The following is an 18681-nucleotide window of genomic DNA, read 5'->3' as shown; positions in this document are numbered from 1 at the left end:
TTTTACTGGAATGTCTGATATCAATTTAGTGATGATTAATGTGGTAAGGCATAATATTTAAGTAGGAATAAGTTATTTACCTGTAAGAAAAATTAAAAATCTATTTTTTTTGGTGACTATTAGCTGTATTGGAAATTTTAAAAATTGTGCTACCTTATTTCAAGGCAGTTAAGAGTCTGAAGAAAACAAATCTAATTGAAACTCCACAAACACCATTCTTTAACTTTTGCAAAAAGATGTTTTGAATGAAGTAAACTGGATAACAGAGAAATCCAATGGAGTGCCAAGAGTCTGGAGAGATAGCATGCTTTTCTATTTGACAAGACCACCATGGTGGGAAGGTAATGTAAAGGAAGCAGAAGTGTATTTGAGAAAAAAGAGATTTTTGTGCCTTCCAGGGAACTTCAAGTTGCTATGTTATGAATTTGGTCTCTCTTGTGTCTACTTGTATTTTTAAAGAAATGATACTTCTGGGAGAAAGAATAAGATATTTTTGTAGCACTAAGTAATTCATCCATCGGGACAGGATGGCACAGTATTAAATAGGGGAGATGTGTTCTGGAATCTGATTGGGTTCAAATCCACCTTCTACAACTGCTTGTGATGAGGTCTCAGGTATGTTAACTTCTGAGGATCAGGACTCTTGAAGGGAAAGGAAGATCTTTTGGGGGACCTAACTTGTGGGCTGGCCATAGGAGTAAAGGAGACAATGTTTGTACAATGTTCAGCACAAGGATTTCATAGTAAGCACTCAGTTAATATTAGATCATTTTATTCTTATTCATTAGTACATATTCAATAGTTTCCCATATTTTAGCAAGATGCATGCATCAGGGGCAAAGTAAATCTGAATGGAGAGAAAAGAAATCGTATATGAAAAATTAGCTGGTGCTTTAGTTGTAGTACCGTGCATGGGCAAAATTGCCCTGCAACTTCTTTTGGATAATTAATGTCTCATGAGCTCAGAAGCACAAAAAGGTCAACCTGTTAGGTCACTTCATGGAGAGAATGTGTGAATCATTTTGAATGAACATTACAGTCGACATGGCTCTCTCTTTTCCCAAGAAACAAACCACAGATCAGTGTTGTGAGAGAGAACAAGCACTCACCAGTGAGTACAAGTTTCAAGATCTGTTAGAAAAGCCGGGAGATGCCTGCTAAACCTGCAGTCCATCATATCACTATTCTATGGTTACAATTTTCAGAAAATTTGTTCAATAAAATTCTCATAATAGAAATAAATTAATTCTGCATTATGAACTGACTAACTGGAAGAAAAAAAATGTTCAGCTATGATGCCATACAAAAGTATAGAATCTGGGAATAGGTGAGAGTTCTGACATGTACCTTACACTAAATAGTCTACTAATCTCCAGACGTTTCACTATTAAGTCTTTAATAAATTCAATTTAAATAGAAACTGACTTAGACATTCATCTCTTTTTAACATGTTTGATTGGTTTACCTGATTCAAAAATAGATGTCCTAGAATTAAATTTCCACATGAGCAAGATTCAGAAAAACATCCAAATTGATACTGGGTGAATCGAAACTTTTTTAAGGTAAGGTTTTTTCCTCTAATATCTAGGTTCATGATTCATCTCACAGCTAGAATGATAACTGAAGTTAACAATAAGGGGAAGGTTTGTGGTATGAAAAATTATCATATAACTGAGATACAGAATTGACTAATGATTTACTTAAAACTTTACTCAAAAGTAGAAACAATTTTTATGACTTTTCTAAATAAGATGAATTTTAAAGCACCTACAACAATGTCTCATCAGAAAAAGCACTCAATAAATGTCAGATTAAATTTTAGTGGAGTACAAATGAGCTCTTGACAGTGCCTAACAGGAGTTCCAGTTTTTTATTTTACAGTCCTTGTTTATGACAATTAATCCTATTAAATTCAACATTTACATATTTTTTCCTTTCTCTGACCCAGTCCCAGATCCCAAGAAAGCAACAAGCAATAAGCCATTGATAAGAATGAGTAAGCAATACATATGACTTTGGTATCTGCCTAGGAAATAAATTAAAATTGGTTGAGGCAAAAGAGCACAGGTCCTAAAGAATAAGTAGCTCTTAATATTCTTTTTAATTTAAAAGATTCTATATGTAAAATTGTAGACAGATATAACAAACACACTTTATCAATGACACATTCATAATCAACACATAAAAATCAAATGACAATTCAACTTCATTTCCCAAACTTAGAATCAATCAACCCCAAGAGTGTTCTCACTTACAATATTCATATTAATTCATTCTGAAAATATTACTACTGATTAATATAAACAAACACAAAGGCTGGTGGAGCCCAATAAGAATAGGAAAATGGACTGTATTTCCACACATATCCTAGTGATAGAAAATTCATAAAGAACTTCACTTGCATGGAACCTAATACACTGACAGTAGTAATGTCATGAGATGTTTGGCCAAGAGACCAAAAAGTTAACACACTGGAAACTTGACAAGCTGGGAAGCCGACCGAAGGATAATTAATCACAACTTTAGAGAAACCATTGGATGGTTAGCATCCTGTTGCTAGGCAATGTTTCTGGCAGCAGATCTCACATCTTAAAGAACTTGAACATTTTACTTTTTAAAATCGTTATTTTTTAAATTAGCTCATTAATTTGTTTGTCAACTTTTGGGTCTCTCAATTAGCTATATAGCTATGGGAGTTATAGACTATCTACTTTATAGGAAATAATTATATTGACTGGATGTCAATATGTATGATAGCCCTCACTAAAATAAAAGTTTTGCACTCACCATGTAGTAAATGATAGAGTTTGCATATGGTCATATAATAAAACGATTCAGAGAAGGAAAGATGCCTTCAGTGAAGTGCCTAATGCTGCTGAACAATGAAATACAAAATATATTTGAGGTTGATTAAAATATGAAAGTAAATTCAGGTACGAAAATATCTTTACTCTGTAAATGCCTAAATAGGACTTAGTACTAAAGAAAATATCTATGATAAAAGACAAATGTAGGAAACTTTTGACATTTTATACATATCACTTGACTATCAGAGCTGTCTGTATTTGCTATTGATTTGGATTGTCTTCAAAGTATCATTAATTGAACTTTAAAAATAATAACAAGGAATATCAGATCATTGCCCCCAAAGAAAACTGGATTGGTTGGAGTAAGAGCAGTTATTTATCAGTTTTGTGTTCTTCACAAATACTCTCAACATTTGATTGTCAGAATTCATCTATCTTTGTTGAAACTCTCAGCCTGATTCTGGTTCCTTTTGCTGACTCCAACACATGCCCAGTGAGGACTGAGGCATGCTGATGAGTACCAGTGTATCCAAAGGACAGCTCTCAACCTCCAACAGGGGACCATGTATGTAGGCAGTTAAAATAAAGCAGGAACTACTCACAGTCCTGTTCTTTTTTGCCTTGTCACTTTTCTCCCCAAACCATTAATATTAGGTTGATTTTTCCCACTCTGTATTAAAATGGTTTAATGTGAGATGTTTTTCAACATTCTCCCCACCCCCTTTTTTTCCCTTTCCAATAATTGGACTGAGATTTTACACTCTTCCTTTCCTCATCCACAGCTAGTACAAGATGTAGATTTCTAGTAGAGAAGAACTGGAGAGGACTGGGAGGAGACTGAGTGTTCTATTCAGGGTAGGAAGAGGAGAAAGGGAGGTGGGACAGAGGCGGAGCTCAGCCACAGAGCTGCAAATCAGATAGATCATGGATTGGGGGAAATACTATTGCTTTATATTTTGGTACTTTGTCTTTTCTTTACTTTTCTTTTCTTTTTTTTTTAATTATCCAACTATCTCTTTACTCATAGGGACAAACGAGGCTACTGTCTTGTCAACTCTTTGCAATTAATTGTTCCTGATTAGTGATGCATGAATTGAAAATAAACTAATTAAATTTAGAAAGCAAACTTTAGTCTTCCAAATATATTTGGTCTTTTACTTTCTCTTATGATACTAACACTTTTAGTTGATTCCAAATGTGGTCAATTTATAAGAACCAAACAAAATCACCTCCAAACTGTGGCTTACTTGATGTTTGGGTGATAAAACTAATACATGATTGACTAGATTTAATGTTACATTTTTACATACAAATGTTCATCACAGTTTAAGAATTTGAAAATATTTTCAATAACTAGCCTGAGTCATGTAATTTCATTGTCCTGGCCATTTAAATATTCCTTTGCCGTGACTTATAAATTTGTTTTACAGATTAACTTGAAAGATATGAAGACAAGCACACTCATAAACACATGAATGATCCAATAAACAAGCAACAAAAAAGTCCTACTGAGCTAGGCAAAAGCATTATTTCTTCCTTGTTGAAGGTATCAGCATATGCTACATCTTATGTTGCACAAGTGTACTCATTAAATATTATGAAATGTACAGCAGGCCGGGAAGCTCTAACTAGCTAGTCAAAGTCACTCATACCTGTGTGTTCGTATTTATGTCGCAGAAGGGAACTGCTTTTCTGGAATGTCTTGTCACATAAGTCACATGCATACATGCCACTCTCTGTCTTCTTGATCTTCTTTCGAGACAGACAGGAATCGGAGTCTGTCATGTCATCTAGGCCTGACATGTAGTCTTGTGCTCCATCAAGCAATTCTCCCTGTGATATAATCACATAGTTCAACACAGTCTTTTTCTCTTTGTGTTTACACCAAACAACTCTGCATAGGCTGACATTTGGAAAACCTAAAAAATGTTCGCTATTTATCGATCTTGTTTTTTAAAAAAGTTATTTTCCCTGAACAATATACGAAGCCTCACATTTCAAGAAAAATATCAGCCTTCTCTGCCCTAAATGGTAGAGCTTACTATTTTCCAAGGATAGAAATGGTCAGCCCTGAAAGTGGAAAAAACATAAATTTTTCTAAAATCTTTCTTTTTCTATGCCAGGAAATATCCATGGGTGAACACTCACCATCAGAATTTGTGTTTTTTCCAGCATGCTTTACTTTAGAAATGATCTGTAGCTGTAGAAACTCCATTTTAATTGAATTTTATATTTAGGTACAAAATGTTATTATTATGCAATCTATTTAAATGTATGTCTACCAACTAAAAGCCTCAAGCTATATTTTTATATTTAATTTTCTAATTTGAAATAGGGAATATTAATAACACTTTTTATCAATGTTCTATCTATGTTAAAACAGCCTTCAGCATTGAGCAATAATGAATGTGGATCAGTAAATTATTAAATTTCTTGATATTTATTTTGTCTTGATCCAAAGGAGTGCAAACTTGCATGATAACATACATTTCCATTTGCTAGCCCACAGTTCAGTTTTCTTAGACTACGTTTGCACTAATTAATATTAGAGAAGATTAAATAGGCTTAAATACATTTACAAAGAGGGCAGATGTACTGTAAATTGGAATACTGGAACAGCTGTTACAGAGGTGTACTGCCACTTATGCTCCTGTTTTGCAAATAGGAATTAGACTGCATAATGCTAAAATGTACCTGCTTTTGTATTAAAAAAAAAAAACATAATTATTTAGTAGTTTAAAGAATAGGTAATAAGTCATGTGGAATGTACAAAATATTTTTTAAATGTTCTTCAAAATAAACTCTTCACTATAATATAGTATATTTCAAATTTATTGATGTTTTACTTGCAAATTGCAAATGTCTTTAAGAGCGAGTGAATATTATAAACTTTAACTTTTAGGACCTAGGTAAGTCCTACCAAAGTATTGTTATCAATATACATTTTTTAAAAGCAGGTGAGTCAATCTAAATAAACCTCAAAAACGTTTACATTTCTTATTTATTTTAATAGCAACTGTGCTTACAGATAGAGCACTGTGTTCTACTTTCATCTATTTGCTTTCTAACCCACTTAGTTTTAGGTTCACATTCTTTTGTAAGAGTCTTTTCTATTTCTCCTGATATTTGTTACTGAGATTTTTTTCCTTTGTGCACATAATCTACATAATTTTTTAATGTCTCTGGTACTGGGGATCAAACCTAGGGCATCACATTTAGTAAACAAGTGCTCTACCACTGAGCTACATCCCTAGCCCAACAATAATTTTCATCTCCTTTCTTCAGAGCAAAAAAAAATCTCATCTCATTACCTGAAATCCTTGTTTCCGCTGGTACTTTCTCCTTTGCTGCATTTCAGCAAAGGTAGCTGCTCCAGTTGGGTAGGTATAGGCCATATGTGGTAGGAAGCTCATCTGATCCAGCCCCGGGTATGGTCGTAGCCCAGGGATACTGGTCTGGACTGGCGGCATGAAAGTGGCAGGGGGAAATGCGCTTTGTGGTGGAAGGGCTGTGTATAAAGGTTTGGCACTGAATGGGTTCATGCCGAACACTGGGTTAGTGCTTTTGTTGTCCAGATTATTTGAATTCGAAAACTCCTTCTTGATAAAAGTCAAGTTCAGAGGCTCATCTGAGTTTTCAGATGATGAAGAAACACTGTTATGGTCTAAATTTATGCTACTAGCTTTTGTTTTGTTCTTTGTGGCTATAATACTTTTGGGTTCCTTCATTTGTTTTGGTAATGACAAGTCCAAAGGCTCAGCCTGGAGCTCCTCAGAAGAGAAGCTGTTTGGAGTGTACGAACTACTGTGGGAGTTTTTAGAAGATGTGGAGGAAAGATTTAAGGGAGAAGGAGTGTTACTCCTTGAGTGGTCCAATTTTTCAACTGGTTTAATATTGGTAAAATGGGAAGATTTTGTTAGCCTGAGAGGAGGATCACAATTTGTCACACTGTTGTGGAGTTCTGCTATAGATGGTGATGTTATGGAGTCCATAGGCTTGACTGGAGACCTGGGTAGTAAAGAGTCTTTTGTGGGAGGGTTGCTATTGGGAGCTAACGGCTTGGAGTTCCTTTCCAGTGATGGTGACCTGGAATTTGAATACTGGTAGACTTTTCGTTGCTCAAACCATTCCTTCACAAATTCCTGAGGAAGGCCCACAGCAATGGAAATTTTCAGCAGTTCATCAGAGTTGGGCTCCATGTTCATAGCATAGTATGCTTTGAGTACAGACATGTGGTCCTTGTATGGGTTGATGGGGCTTGTCAGTCCTTTCTCAGAAAGTACAGATGACAAGAGGAGGGCTTTATTATCAACAAATACTCCAGCTTTGTTGGGGACTATGTTCTCATGAGGTTGCAGGACTGCCTTGATCTCTTCATTCATCTTACAAAGGTAACGTTCATGCTGATGCAAGGGAATGGGGCCAGGAAAACTTTCTTTACAGAACTGGCATGAAAATGGAGTGGATATGTTGTGGTTCTCAATCATTTTATCATCAGTGACCAAATCTATTAAAGTACGTAGCTTCTCTTTCTTTATATTACTGATCTGTCTCCTGGAGTCAGTAGTCAAGCTCTGGAGGCAAGCTTTGGCTTCATTGACTTTTTCTAATGTATAGTCAATAATACTTTTAGTGGCACCATTATGACTCACTACTGGAAGACCAACAGGTGGAATATTAGGAGAAGTTACTCCTTGTTCCTCAGGTTGAGAACATGGGTCCTTCATGTGATAACCTTTCAACTTTGAAATCTCTTCAGCCTTGCAGTCCATTTTTTGTCTGGAAACCGTATTGTCCACAATCTGGAGAACCTTTTGTACCTCGCTTAAATTACTATTCATTGTGGGAAATCCGAGTAAAGGGGCTTCCATTCCTACACCTAAGTGCTGCATTGGACTCTGAGCAGATGGATGAACTCCTAAAGGGCTGGTGGCTCCAAGCCCACCATTCATAAAGGGACTAGTGCCACTGAACCCATGTGTGGCCATAAGAACTTTATAGTCATTGAAGTCTAGTGGTTCTGTTTTAATTTTCAGTAAGCCTGTTTGTTCAGACATACTAAGTGGTTTTCCATTCTCCAACTTGTTTCTTAACTGAGTAATGGCTGAATTAGTAGGAGAAGAAGAAACAGAATTAGGGGAAGAACCCGTCTTGATATTGTTTCTCATTCGGCCATTTACTGAGATTAAACCAATGCATTTCTTACTGCTGATGTGTGAACTGTAGGAACCCGAATGGGAGAAGCGTTTCTTGCAGTTTGGGCACTCGTAAGGTTTTTCACCTAAAATGATAATTAAAATTAAAGTTACATTTCCTTGATTAGGTAACAATTGCAGTTGTCTGCTGAGACAAGAATCTGTGAAAGCAAATGAAAAGAACACAATGGGGGTTCCTCTACATTCTAGGTGCTTAGATTAGAATTATGTGACCATAAGCGCTTCTGGCTTTATCTACCCTGGGAGGACATAATTCAAGATGTTAGCAGTGGAAGGTGAAGGCTATCTAGGCCTTTTTCCGCTAAGATCCCAAATCTTGTCTTGCCATCGGCAGCCTCCTATTTAAACAGAGTGTCAGATTAATGTGTGGTCAATAGCACAATAAAGATGTCACAGTATTTAAAGGGAAGTGTAGTCATGGCTTTAATCAACTCTGTGGAGATTCCATTGATTCTACCAATCCAACTAGTTCTTTGAATAGCATCCAATTTGGTAATAAAATGCTTGGCAGAGCTATCAAACTAGTTATATAGAAGAAATCTCAGTGGTAGGATATGGTTCTGTGATACACAGTTCTCAGGAATCAAGGAGCATTTATCATACACAAGCTGTTATCCAAAATTCTTCAACGTTTTCTTTCATGTTTGGGTATCAAAAATGAGTGGCTTTCAGAGTTTGCCAGCTGACTTTCTTCAGGTCAGAAATACTTAATCCGGAGAAAGGGTTTTAGAAGGACAAAAAGGAGCCTCTAGATTTAGTAATAAATCAAAGCCTTTGTAATTTTTAAGAAGAATAAGCATTCCTCTTCTTTTTATAAGACAGGGTTATGGGTGGTACCATAAGTCTACTTCATGAGGTACACATAGTTTATTAAATAAATGGGTAGTTCCAAAAAGCTACAAATAGGTCTCTGTAAAGTTTAAGTAATCTTTTAAAATTTCTTTTATTAAAAACAATGCAAATGTGAGTGCCAGCACCTCTGCTACTCACCACTGTGAATTCGCAGGTGCTCTTTCAGATGGTGTTTATACTTGAAGGCCTTGCCACACTCCGTGCACTTGAACTTGCGATTACCTGCTCCTTGGGTTAGCATTTGGTGCTATAAAAGGAGAAAGACTGTCATCAGTTTTGTGTAGGAGGAACAAAGAAAATTTGTTACGAATATTTTTAAAAGGCCTCTATTTTTCAGACAGGCCAAAAGGTTTGAGTGCATGCTTATTTATCTGCCCAGTCTTTCAGAGTTGCAATAAAAGTGATAATGTTGGTAATAAAATTGGAACAAATAAAAAAAAAGTGCTTTCACATGCTCATCCAAACACTTGCTTTACAATTATTTGTCATCTCTTTTTCAGAATGTTTCTTTGACCCTTGAGAAGGTATAATTGTAAAGATGTTTGTGTTTCTTTGTGTTTACTGCAAGATCTAAAATCTAAAGATTCCTTGCTAGAATGAAACAATTTTGTTGAGGAAAAAAAAATGTTGCCTAATAATAGTCTAAAAAAAAGGCAAGGAAAAGAAAAAAAATAAAGAAAGCCTCACACACTAAAACAAAATATTATTGAACTTTCTGAATCAGGTTAGAAGTTTTTCTTATAATGAAGCAATCTGAAATTTAAAGAAGAGCAAAAAATAAATAAAATCCCCACATCAAAAACTCATAAACATTGACAACAAAAAATGTGGACTGTAAATACTTTTGTTATATGGTAAATATGTTTAAATATTCCATTCATTGTGCTAGGAGCACATGTAAACCCTGTTTTCCTGATGTGTGTTGCCTATCAGATTTGTGTCATTATTAAATGTAAGAGACAACATCTTATGTTATAACTGCTTGAGCAGTTTTATCACAGGCTAGTAGGAAAGACTTCAACGACTTTTCATTTTCCTTTTAGGTAGTGTGCAAAGGAGTAGGGACCAAAAGAAAAAAAAAAGTTTGCTGAAAAGACAAGTTAAAAGCAGTAGATATAATCAAACACAGCTGACCTTTTTGAACAAGGGGGGAAAAAAGCAGTGTGACTTAGAATTCTGGAAAAAAAAAATACAGTAATCTACTCTGGATGCTCAAGGTAGGAGGTCAGCCTTTTTCAAGCAGCAATGACACAAAAGCCTTTTGCAAAAAGACAGCACAGAAACGGTATGACAACTGCTAGGGTGTGCTGAATCTTCCCACATTCCTAGTGAGACAGATGGTGTTACATGGGACACAGGGAGGTTTGTTCAAACAGCAGCAACCTTCAAAGATCAAGCGGAGCCCAGCCCGCCGAGCGCCATTGAGGGACCAGCGCTCATATGTTGCTGAGTTGCATAAACAAACAGCAACAGCTGCTTTGTCTCCCCCCACAGCCCTCAGAGGACTACTATAAACTTTAGTTGTGCCACTGTTAATATGATACAATCATTTTAATTTACTAATTGTAAATGCCATGAGCAAATGAGGGGACTTTTCAACACCAAAGCTACCATTCATAATGCGCCAACACAATCACACTCCTGCATGTGAAATTTAAAGCAGTTATGCTAGATAAATATCTAGGCCTACCCCCGTTTTTTTTTTTTTTCTTCCTGTAGTTTTGTGCATAGAAGCAAGGGAAGAAAGACTGTTACATAAGTGAAGCTATGCAAACATATTATTTTTCATAACTGATCTTTGAAAAACATTCAGGTGACAAGTCCAATCAGATGTAAATGGAATGATTTATATGAGCTATCCTGTTAAAACAGTAAAATTCCATAATGTAGCTTTATAATCATTGTTTGATTGTGTTTGCTGATTCCTATTTTCCTTGTTCAAAGAACATAAAGCCCATAAGGAAAAATAAGAATTTTATGTAGAATATCATGTTTAATCATTTTTAAAACAGATATGGTATCAAGCTTATATAGGGCAATTCCAGTTCTGTAGGGCCAGTTATTGTGACTTATGATACACCACTTCTGTTACCATCTGAACACATCATAATATCAATTTGCGGAGTCAATTCTCCCAGGAGGACAGAAAGAACAATTTTGCTGAGACATTTAAGGGATGCTGTGAATCAATCCTATTCAGTCATTTTAAGGATTTAAGAAGCTATGATTACCTGTACAAAACAGAATTCTTATTTTTAAAACAAGTTAAAAGAAGCAGAACAATTGTAACATATCTAGCTACCAATGTGCACATCAACAAGGGATCATTTAAAATGTACACCCAACATCTTAATATTATTCCAATTATTATATATATATGTATATGTATATATATATATATATATATATATATATATATATATATATATATACACACACACACACATATATGCCATACTCCTTTTTTATTTTGCTTAAAATAGATTTCATAAACTAGTAGCAACTCGTAAAAATATTCTAAGTGATTGAAAGTGTTATATGACAAATGAAAAGAAACACTTGTTTTACTATGACTTAGGTCCTATATTAAAAAAAAATTCTAAGAAAAAGTAGGTGAAAAATGGAATTAAAATTGCTGAGATGTTTAATAATGTATAATTAAAATGCTACAATTTCATTCACTTTTTGTGGAACATAAAAATGAAACTAAAGTCAAGTTAAAGTGCAAATAAAATTTCTAAATTAGAAATTAACACACTCATTCGATCGTGAACATAAGACTATTAAATCATATTAGAAGAGACCATCAAAAAATCATTTAGACCTCAATTAAAGCTATTACCATTAAAAGATCTGCATCTTCAAAATGCCATGAAAAATTAATAATGATTGCCAATCAAAGCAATATCGTTTCTCTAAGGGGTTATTATAGAAAGAAATCACTTAAAACCAACCCCCCACCTGATCTGTCCCTGGCTTGTGCGTCACCATATGCCGCTCGAGCTGGGTGCGGTAGGCAAACGTGTAGCTACAAAGAGGACAGGAAAAGTTCTCCTCATTCTTCTCGTGGCGGTACTTGATGTGCTCCTTCAGTGATGTCAAGCGCTTGTAGCCCCGGTCGCAGTAGGGGCAGGTCAGCAGTTGGGCAAAAGCATCTGGAGTTCCAGGTGGCAGGTCTGTAGCCGAGAGACAAGAGAGAGAGAAGCGGGCCAAAAGGTCAGTAAATCAATGGCAGCTAATGGGCTGACTGCCCGGGATGGTATGACAGGAATCACTGCAATCTGCTCCACCAGAGTGCCATCATTGCACCCGGCCTCCTCGCACACCAGTCCCCTTGCACACCCAGGACAGACTTGTCGGAATCAGCTCACACCGTGCCTGAAAATTAATTAATTACTTAAGCTTTTTTTTTTTTTTTTTTTTTGGAGGGGGGAATTTAAACAGCTGATAAATGAGGAAATTCTTTTTAAGTGACTGACAGCTTCTATGAAAGCTTTAGCCACATATTACTCGGAAATTCACAGTGTGAAGGAGCTTTTCAGGTGTCAATAGAGAAGAACAAAAGGTGAGGGTCAGTGTTTCTAAACTTTTTTTCCCTCAAAAGTAAAATATTTCAGAAAGATAGGAATACATTTAGATATTTTTATCTCTTAGAAATGGGCTCTAATTGTTCTTGTTCTTTATTGGATGTACAAATGACACAAATTTGCTGACAAAAAAATTTCACAATACCCTAAAATTACAGTTCTAATCTTTGCTCATGAAATTCCATGCCTCTGCAGCTGTTCTTCAAATTTTAAGGTAAACACCCAGGCATGTAGTGCATTTGTAATTGTAACAGCTGCAGAGGTCAGTGTAGTGGCTAAAAATGAATTACAGCCTCACCATTTTCTTCTTGCCCATTGGCCTCTGGCGTGCCAAGGCGAGACAGCTCCTCAGGGGCTTCTGGGTAAATAATGGCTGTGTCACTGCGCTGAAGGTACTCCTCAATGCTGACTGCATGGCCATCGCGTTCCTCCAGTTTTCTTTTGGCAAAGTATTCCTCAAAGTCTGATGTGCAATTTGCATTCTTAACTGAAATCATAAAAGGAAAAATGTCTTTTCAGGGCCTTCTTCCTCAGAGCCCACGTCCATCTACATCATTGTTAGTAGCAAATGCTGACTTGCAATAAGACCACAAATACCTGGTTTATTTGTAAGAAGTATAGAAGATGACCAGTTAACTGATTACATGCTTATTGTTATACACAAAAAGAGGATACTTCATTTTAAGTTAAATAAGTTTTTTTTTCTTCTGAGAATACTAGTCTGCATAATTCACAAAAAAAAATGAAAGAAAATTTAAGATGCTTTTAGTAAAATTTAAAAGATCTAAGATCTTTTTTGTATGGCATTCTAAGATCCATAAACATGAGAGATAATATAAGCTCAAAGCTACTTTAGTGGTCTATATAAAACTTCCTTTTCTTTTAAGAAAAGTATATTTAATTTTTTATTGTCCACTAAACATCCCTAACCACAGATCCATCCGGTTGCTAAATATAAGCTTTTAACCCTCCACCCTCTGAATATCACAGACAGCCAGGAGTACATAGTCTGAGACAGATGTGAAAGGAAAGATATTACTAGAGAGATAATAACGTGGACTTTGTTTTTAAAATAAAAATCACAGAATGTGGTAGTTTACCTTTCCCTAAAATTTGAATCTTCAGCTCAGTATTTTAAAGCTGCTGAAAATAAAATTAAGCTCACAGCTGATAAAAATAAAATAAAAAGTAACAGAGGGAGTTAAGAAGCTGGCAATGCTGCTGTGTGATTTTGATATGGTTTTAACTTTTGCAATTATGACTCCATTCCCATGAAATGAATTATAGTTGTAAACCAATTTTAGCAGCTTATGTCATAAGACATTGTATACTTGAAACCTCTAGATGTGTTCCTGAATTAGTGTGGCTTAAATATCTTAGATAAATTTTTTATTCATAATACAGATTTGGGAGAGTAGCTATTACATTATTTTCTAACACACATAGGTGAAAAAAGTACTTTGCTACTAAAATAAATGTTGGAATCTTACTATCAGGGTTTTGAGAGCAGTTAACTTTGGTTCCACTAGATTCTTCGCCTTACTTTCTCTGCCATAAACAGTGTTAATGTATTTGCCATATTAATTCTCCTTGACAAGTGTGGCAGGGTGATGTTTGAACAGACAAGTCAATTTTTTTTTTTTTTGCTTTAATTGTTATGAACTTGTAGATTTTAAATGGGAAGAACAGAGAGTAGAACCTCCCATTAATTCAACATGTACTTAACTGAATGCCTAGTAAATGATAGGCATTGTGTCTTGCTCTGGTAAGCAAAGAACATGTTTAGTCTCATGCTTCTGGAAGCCATGAAAAAAAATCAATACAACTGATATCATCTTGAAAATAAATACATTAAACTTGAAGAGATATTATGAAAGTTGTATAGAGGTTTAAAAAGAAGCAAGAGGGATTTGGTGGGGTCTAAGAGATCAAGATAAAGCATGAACGGAGAAAGCATGAAGTTAGCTCACTTTGGAAGCTGGGAAAGCAGCATGTGCAAGGTTGTGGTGCTGCAAGGAGTATAGACATTTCAGGATCTAAAAGGATATGATGGAGTTCGGAGTGAAAGTGGAGCCTCAGGGTGTAAGGGTGAAGAGGCCAGCTGGAATCGAACCTTGAAGTGGGCAATAGCCCTGTTAAGGATTGGGTTTTTATTCTAAGACAGCAGGAAGGCTTGAAGGGTATTAAGCAAAGAGGATGATTAGATAAAATGGTGGCTATTCTTTTTTTTTTTTTTTTTTTTTTTTTTCAGTATTGGGCATTGAACTCAGGTATGCTCTACTACTGAGCTACATCCCCAGCCCTTTTTATATTACTATATTTTGAGACAGGATCTAACTTGCTGAGGCTGACCTTGCACTTGTTATCCTCCCTCCTCAGCTTCCTGAGTAGCTGGGGTTAACAGGTATGCACCACCAAGACCCCAGGTTTTTAAATGACAACTCTGGCTACAGTATGATAGGGAGTGGAAGAGAAAAGTAGATTCTGGGAAATCAGTAGGGAGGCTCCTGCCCTAAAGCCAGGCAAATTGTAAAGGTTAAGTGATTGGTGATGGAGATGAAGAGAAGCAAATGGATTTGAGTCATAATAAAGAAGTAAAACCCCTAATACTTGGGGAAGGATTGAGTTTTCCAAGGTGAGAGATGCTAAAATACTTTCCTGTGGTTTAGGATTTCCAAATTTGATGAATTATTGGTGATATTTACCAAAGAAGGGAACACTAGAATTCTAAAAAGATAGGAAACTATGGACCGATAGGTGAGGTCAAATGAAAGAAAAATGGGGAGAATTGCACTTTGTGGACTAAGTTATAACAATCCTGAGTGCTGTGATCTCAAAACTTTCTCTTTTGTTACTCCACTTTCTGTTAAGTTTAGTAAGAATGGCAGTCTGATTCCAAGACCTGTTTTTCCCTCAAAAATAGACTTGGAATGTACATTAGTGGATTAAGAGATTATACCTTGAAATTTTGCTGAAATCTTTTCTTAGCTGGATTTAATAGAAGAATAGGGACATTAGTTAAGATCTCCTTTCTGCCACTATACTCACAATGCCATGGATGCTTTCCAAAGGATACTTATTGGTGGTGATTGTGATGATGTCATTTAACTTGCATCACTGAGCCCCTAGAGAGTATGCAGGAACTGCCAACTTGCATGAACTATTTGTGCATTGTTTTGAATCATCAAAATAACTTCAGAACTACCAAAAATCAACTTTTGCTTTTAGTGACAAGAAAAGAGAAGGGAAACAAAATGGTGGATCCAAGATGAACGTCTTTGAACAACGCGACTGATTTTACCAGTGAATGACTCCTTTTTCAGTGCTGTGACAGCAGAAAGTTATGTAATAGTTCCTTTCTGAATTCACACCTACTAGAATGTTTTGAAATGTTTGAGACATGATTTAGGTTTTTCAAGAACACTGTACTACTTGATGACCTTAATGTAACCTAGTAAACTTCCTTTTCATATATGGATGGACATATATTTAATATTCCAATTTTATTTTGATATTTCAGCAACTATTTGAGGTATCTGGCTATCTTTGCATGGATTTTCATTTGCATATGAATGTTTTCATCAGAAATGTAATCAAATGCAAATTCAATTGGATTTGCATTAATAGCCTTTGGGCTTAAAAGGGAGGAAAATTCTGATTTTTCTGGATAGGCAAACTAAATTGCATCTAGATACACTTCTGGTATTTGGAGAGGCAGTTCAATTGCTAGATCCAATTTGGCCATGCTAGATTTCTACATTGAGTGTAATGGAGACAAAAGACATCAAATCACGTGTTCTCTTTAAGGATCATCTTTGTTTCCTGAGCATTGAGTATGTAGCCTAGAAATTAGTAGGCTCTCAGAAACCATTTATGAAATGAATGTGGAGTAAATTATGTTTTAAATACCAATCTTGGTGTAAAAATCTTCTAGTAAAAGAAAGTATAATATATAATAAGTATATTTGAGGCATGGGCTTAGAACCTAGTTCAACTATTAGTTTGAGCAATTATAGAACAATGTGGTAAACCATATATTGGTGATTATAAATACTTGTAGGAGTTAGAAAGATATAACATAATTCATGAAGAAGATGCCATTTCAATCATTTAAGTCTACTTGCTCCATCAGGGTTTTTCTTCATGTGATATAGATTTGCTATTTGTTATATATCTTATATATCTGGAGTCACTTACGTGAGCTAGAGTTGAACCTTCCCTGAGCTAGGTATATCCACCATGAATATAAGATAGTTTTCTCCTAGGGTCTTTTACTATGGGTACTAATAACATGTGGTTTTTCTGCCCAGCACTATACCCTTTTCCTTTGCCTACAAACAGCTCTGCACTTCCCTATTGCTGAGCTTTACAGTGCCCAAGGGAGCTGCTATGTTATAGCATGATTCTGCTCTCTTTGCCACAGTTTATTATATACACCTAAAGTGAGCCAATCTTAGTCCTCTATTCTTTAAACCAAAACATTGATTAGTCCATGAACAGCCCATAGATCCAATTGAATTCAGTGAATCTCTTCATTATGATTTTAGGATTTTGTTTCCAAAAATATGTCAAGAGATTTTTTCCCTCAAATGACTGTAGCCATAAGAATGAAGGAATTGGTACTTTCCATATAGCAAAGAAAGATTTATGAAAAGAATGAATAAATCAGAGAAAAGAAGACAAGACAGCATACCCCTAGAGTCTGTTTCCAGCTCTATTTGTTCCTGAGGCCAAACCACACCTTACAATCCCTGTGTGTCAATCATCCTTAGATTCTGTGAGCCAAGAAACTTCCTTTTCTACTTTAATCTATGTTGTCTCTGAAAACTGAACACCCTAACAGTTATAGTACTAGAACAAATGGGATTAAATTTTGGTAACTCTCAAAATTATTGGGAAGAATAAAATTTTGCATTTAGAAGTTTGCACTTTTCTTTCACAAAGATCTTCCAAATCTTGTAATACTATGTAGTGGACACAGGAATGAGGTAGAAAATTTGCTAGAAAGTTATAGAATTCCCTGCTGCATTTTTCTAGTATAAAATCAACCTCATTTTCATTCTTTCTGTAATCCTCTTCACTCCCTGGTCTCCTTGGAAGAACTGCCAAAACACACTGACAAAGGATATTTGCATGGTATTTATCATCAAACCATAACAAAAATTCACAAGAAACCTCAAGTAATTTCTTCCAACAACTTCTCCAGAGATTTTGCATTTAGTCCTAAAATTTACCCTAATATCTTGCAAATATCTCAACCTTCTCTAAGGTTAGGTAAACTTTTCTTTATCCAAAAAAAAAAAAAAAAAGAACTTTATTAATTAAAAATACCCTCCTGGCTATATGTACTTTAATATTGGTAAATAAAATTCTAGGTCCCTTCAAGTCTGAAAAGTCTGATTTTCATAGAAATATGCTAGTCACTCTTATTAGTGTTGTTTATTAATGAAACTTTCATAAATATATTTATGTCTGTTTTAGATAAATATTGATATTTCTAGATAGATAATAATGATTACCTATATGGACTGACTTTAAAAATTACTGCCTAAGAAACAAGCAGTGTTATCAGAACTCTAAATAAAAGAGAAATACTGATTGGTTTCCAAATTGAGTTGTTTTAGGATATATTCTCAAAGATACTTAAATGTGGGGTTCACTTAGTGTTTATAGATAGTTAAATTATAATATGGTGCTGGGCACAGTAGCACACACCTGGAATCCCAGAGACTCTGGAAGTTGATGTAGGAGAATCAGCAACATAGTGAGACCATGTCTTAAAATAAAAAGTTATAAAGGACTGGGGATGTAGCTCAGTGGTAAAGCACCCGTAGGTTCAATCACTAATACCGAAAAAAAGGGAAAAATTATTGTTCCCCTTTTCTGTTTTCCTTTGCTATTAATTTTCTTTATTTGTAACAAGCATATGTTTACATAAGAAGCCAAGTGGTCTATTATCACTGTTTTAGTAGTTTGCATATTTTTAATTTTCATAAAATATTGAAGAAATATATTTGAAGATTATGTTAAACCATTTTAACAAGCATTCAAATGAATAAGTAATAATTTTAGAAAAGAAAAACTTGGAGGATCCAGAAAAGCTGCATCAAGTCTATGGAAAAAAAACTGAGTAGAATTATTCATTCACCCCTTGTTTAATAACTCTATATTGAATGCTACTAATGCCAGGGAGTGTGCTTGGTTTGAGACCATGATATT

The 18681-nt window shown here is 35.2% G+C and overlaps 1 protein-coding gene across 3 annotated transcripts in view; it reads right to left on the bottom strand.

The window, feature by feature from the left end:
- The window catches only part of Zeb2 (zinc finger E-box binding homeobox 2), a 131407-nt gene that overhangs the window by 6748 nt on the left and 105978 nt on the right, over positions 1–18681 (bottom strand). For all 3 annotated transcript variants that reach the window (XM_027937916.3, XM_071619199.1, XM_071619198.1), the window contains 5 exons: positions 12761–12949; positions 11837–12051; positions 9014–9122; positions 6119–8088; positions 4460–4640 (listed from right to left, as the gene is read on the bottom strand). In XM_027937916.3, the coding sequence (XP_027793717.1) occupies positions 4460–4640; positions 6119–8088; positions 9014–9122; positions 11837–12051; positions 12761–12949 (2664 nt within the window). The remainder of the gene's footprint in view (positions 1–4459; positions 4641–6118; positions 8089–9013; positions 9123–11836; positions 12052–12760; positions 12950–18681) is intronic.

This window comes from Marmota flaviventris, chromosome 11 (genome assembly GCF_047511675.1).
Source record: "Marmota flaviventris isolate mMarFla1 chromosome 11, mMarFla1.hap1, whole genome shotgun sequence".
Taxonomy (NCBI): Eukaryota; Metazoa; Chordata; class Mammalia; order Rodentia; family Sciuridae; genus Marmota; species Marmota flaviventris.
The sequence above is the reverse complement of the archived record's forward strand: the minus strand, read 5'-3'. Positions and strand labels throughout refer to the sequence as shown.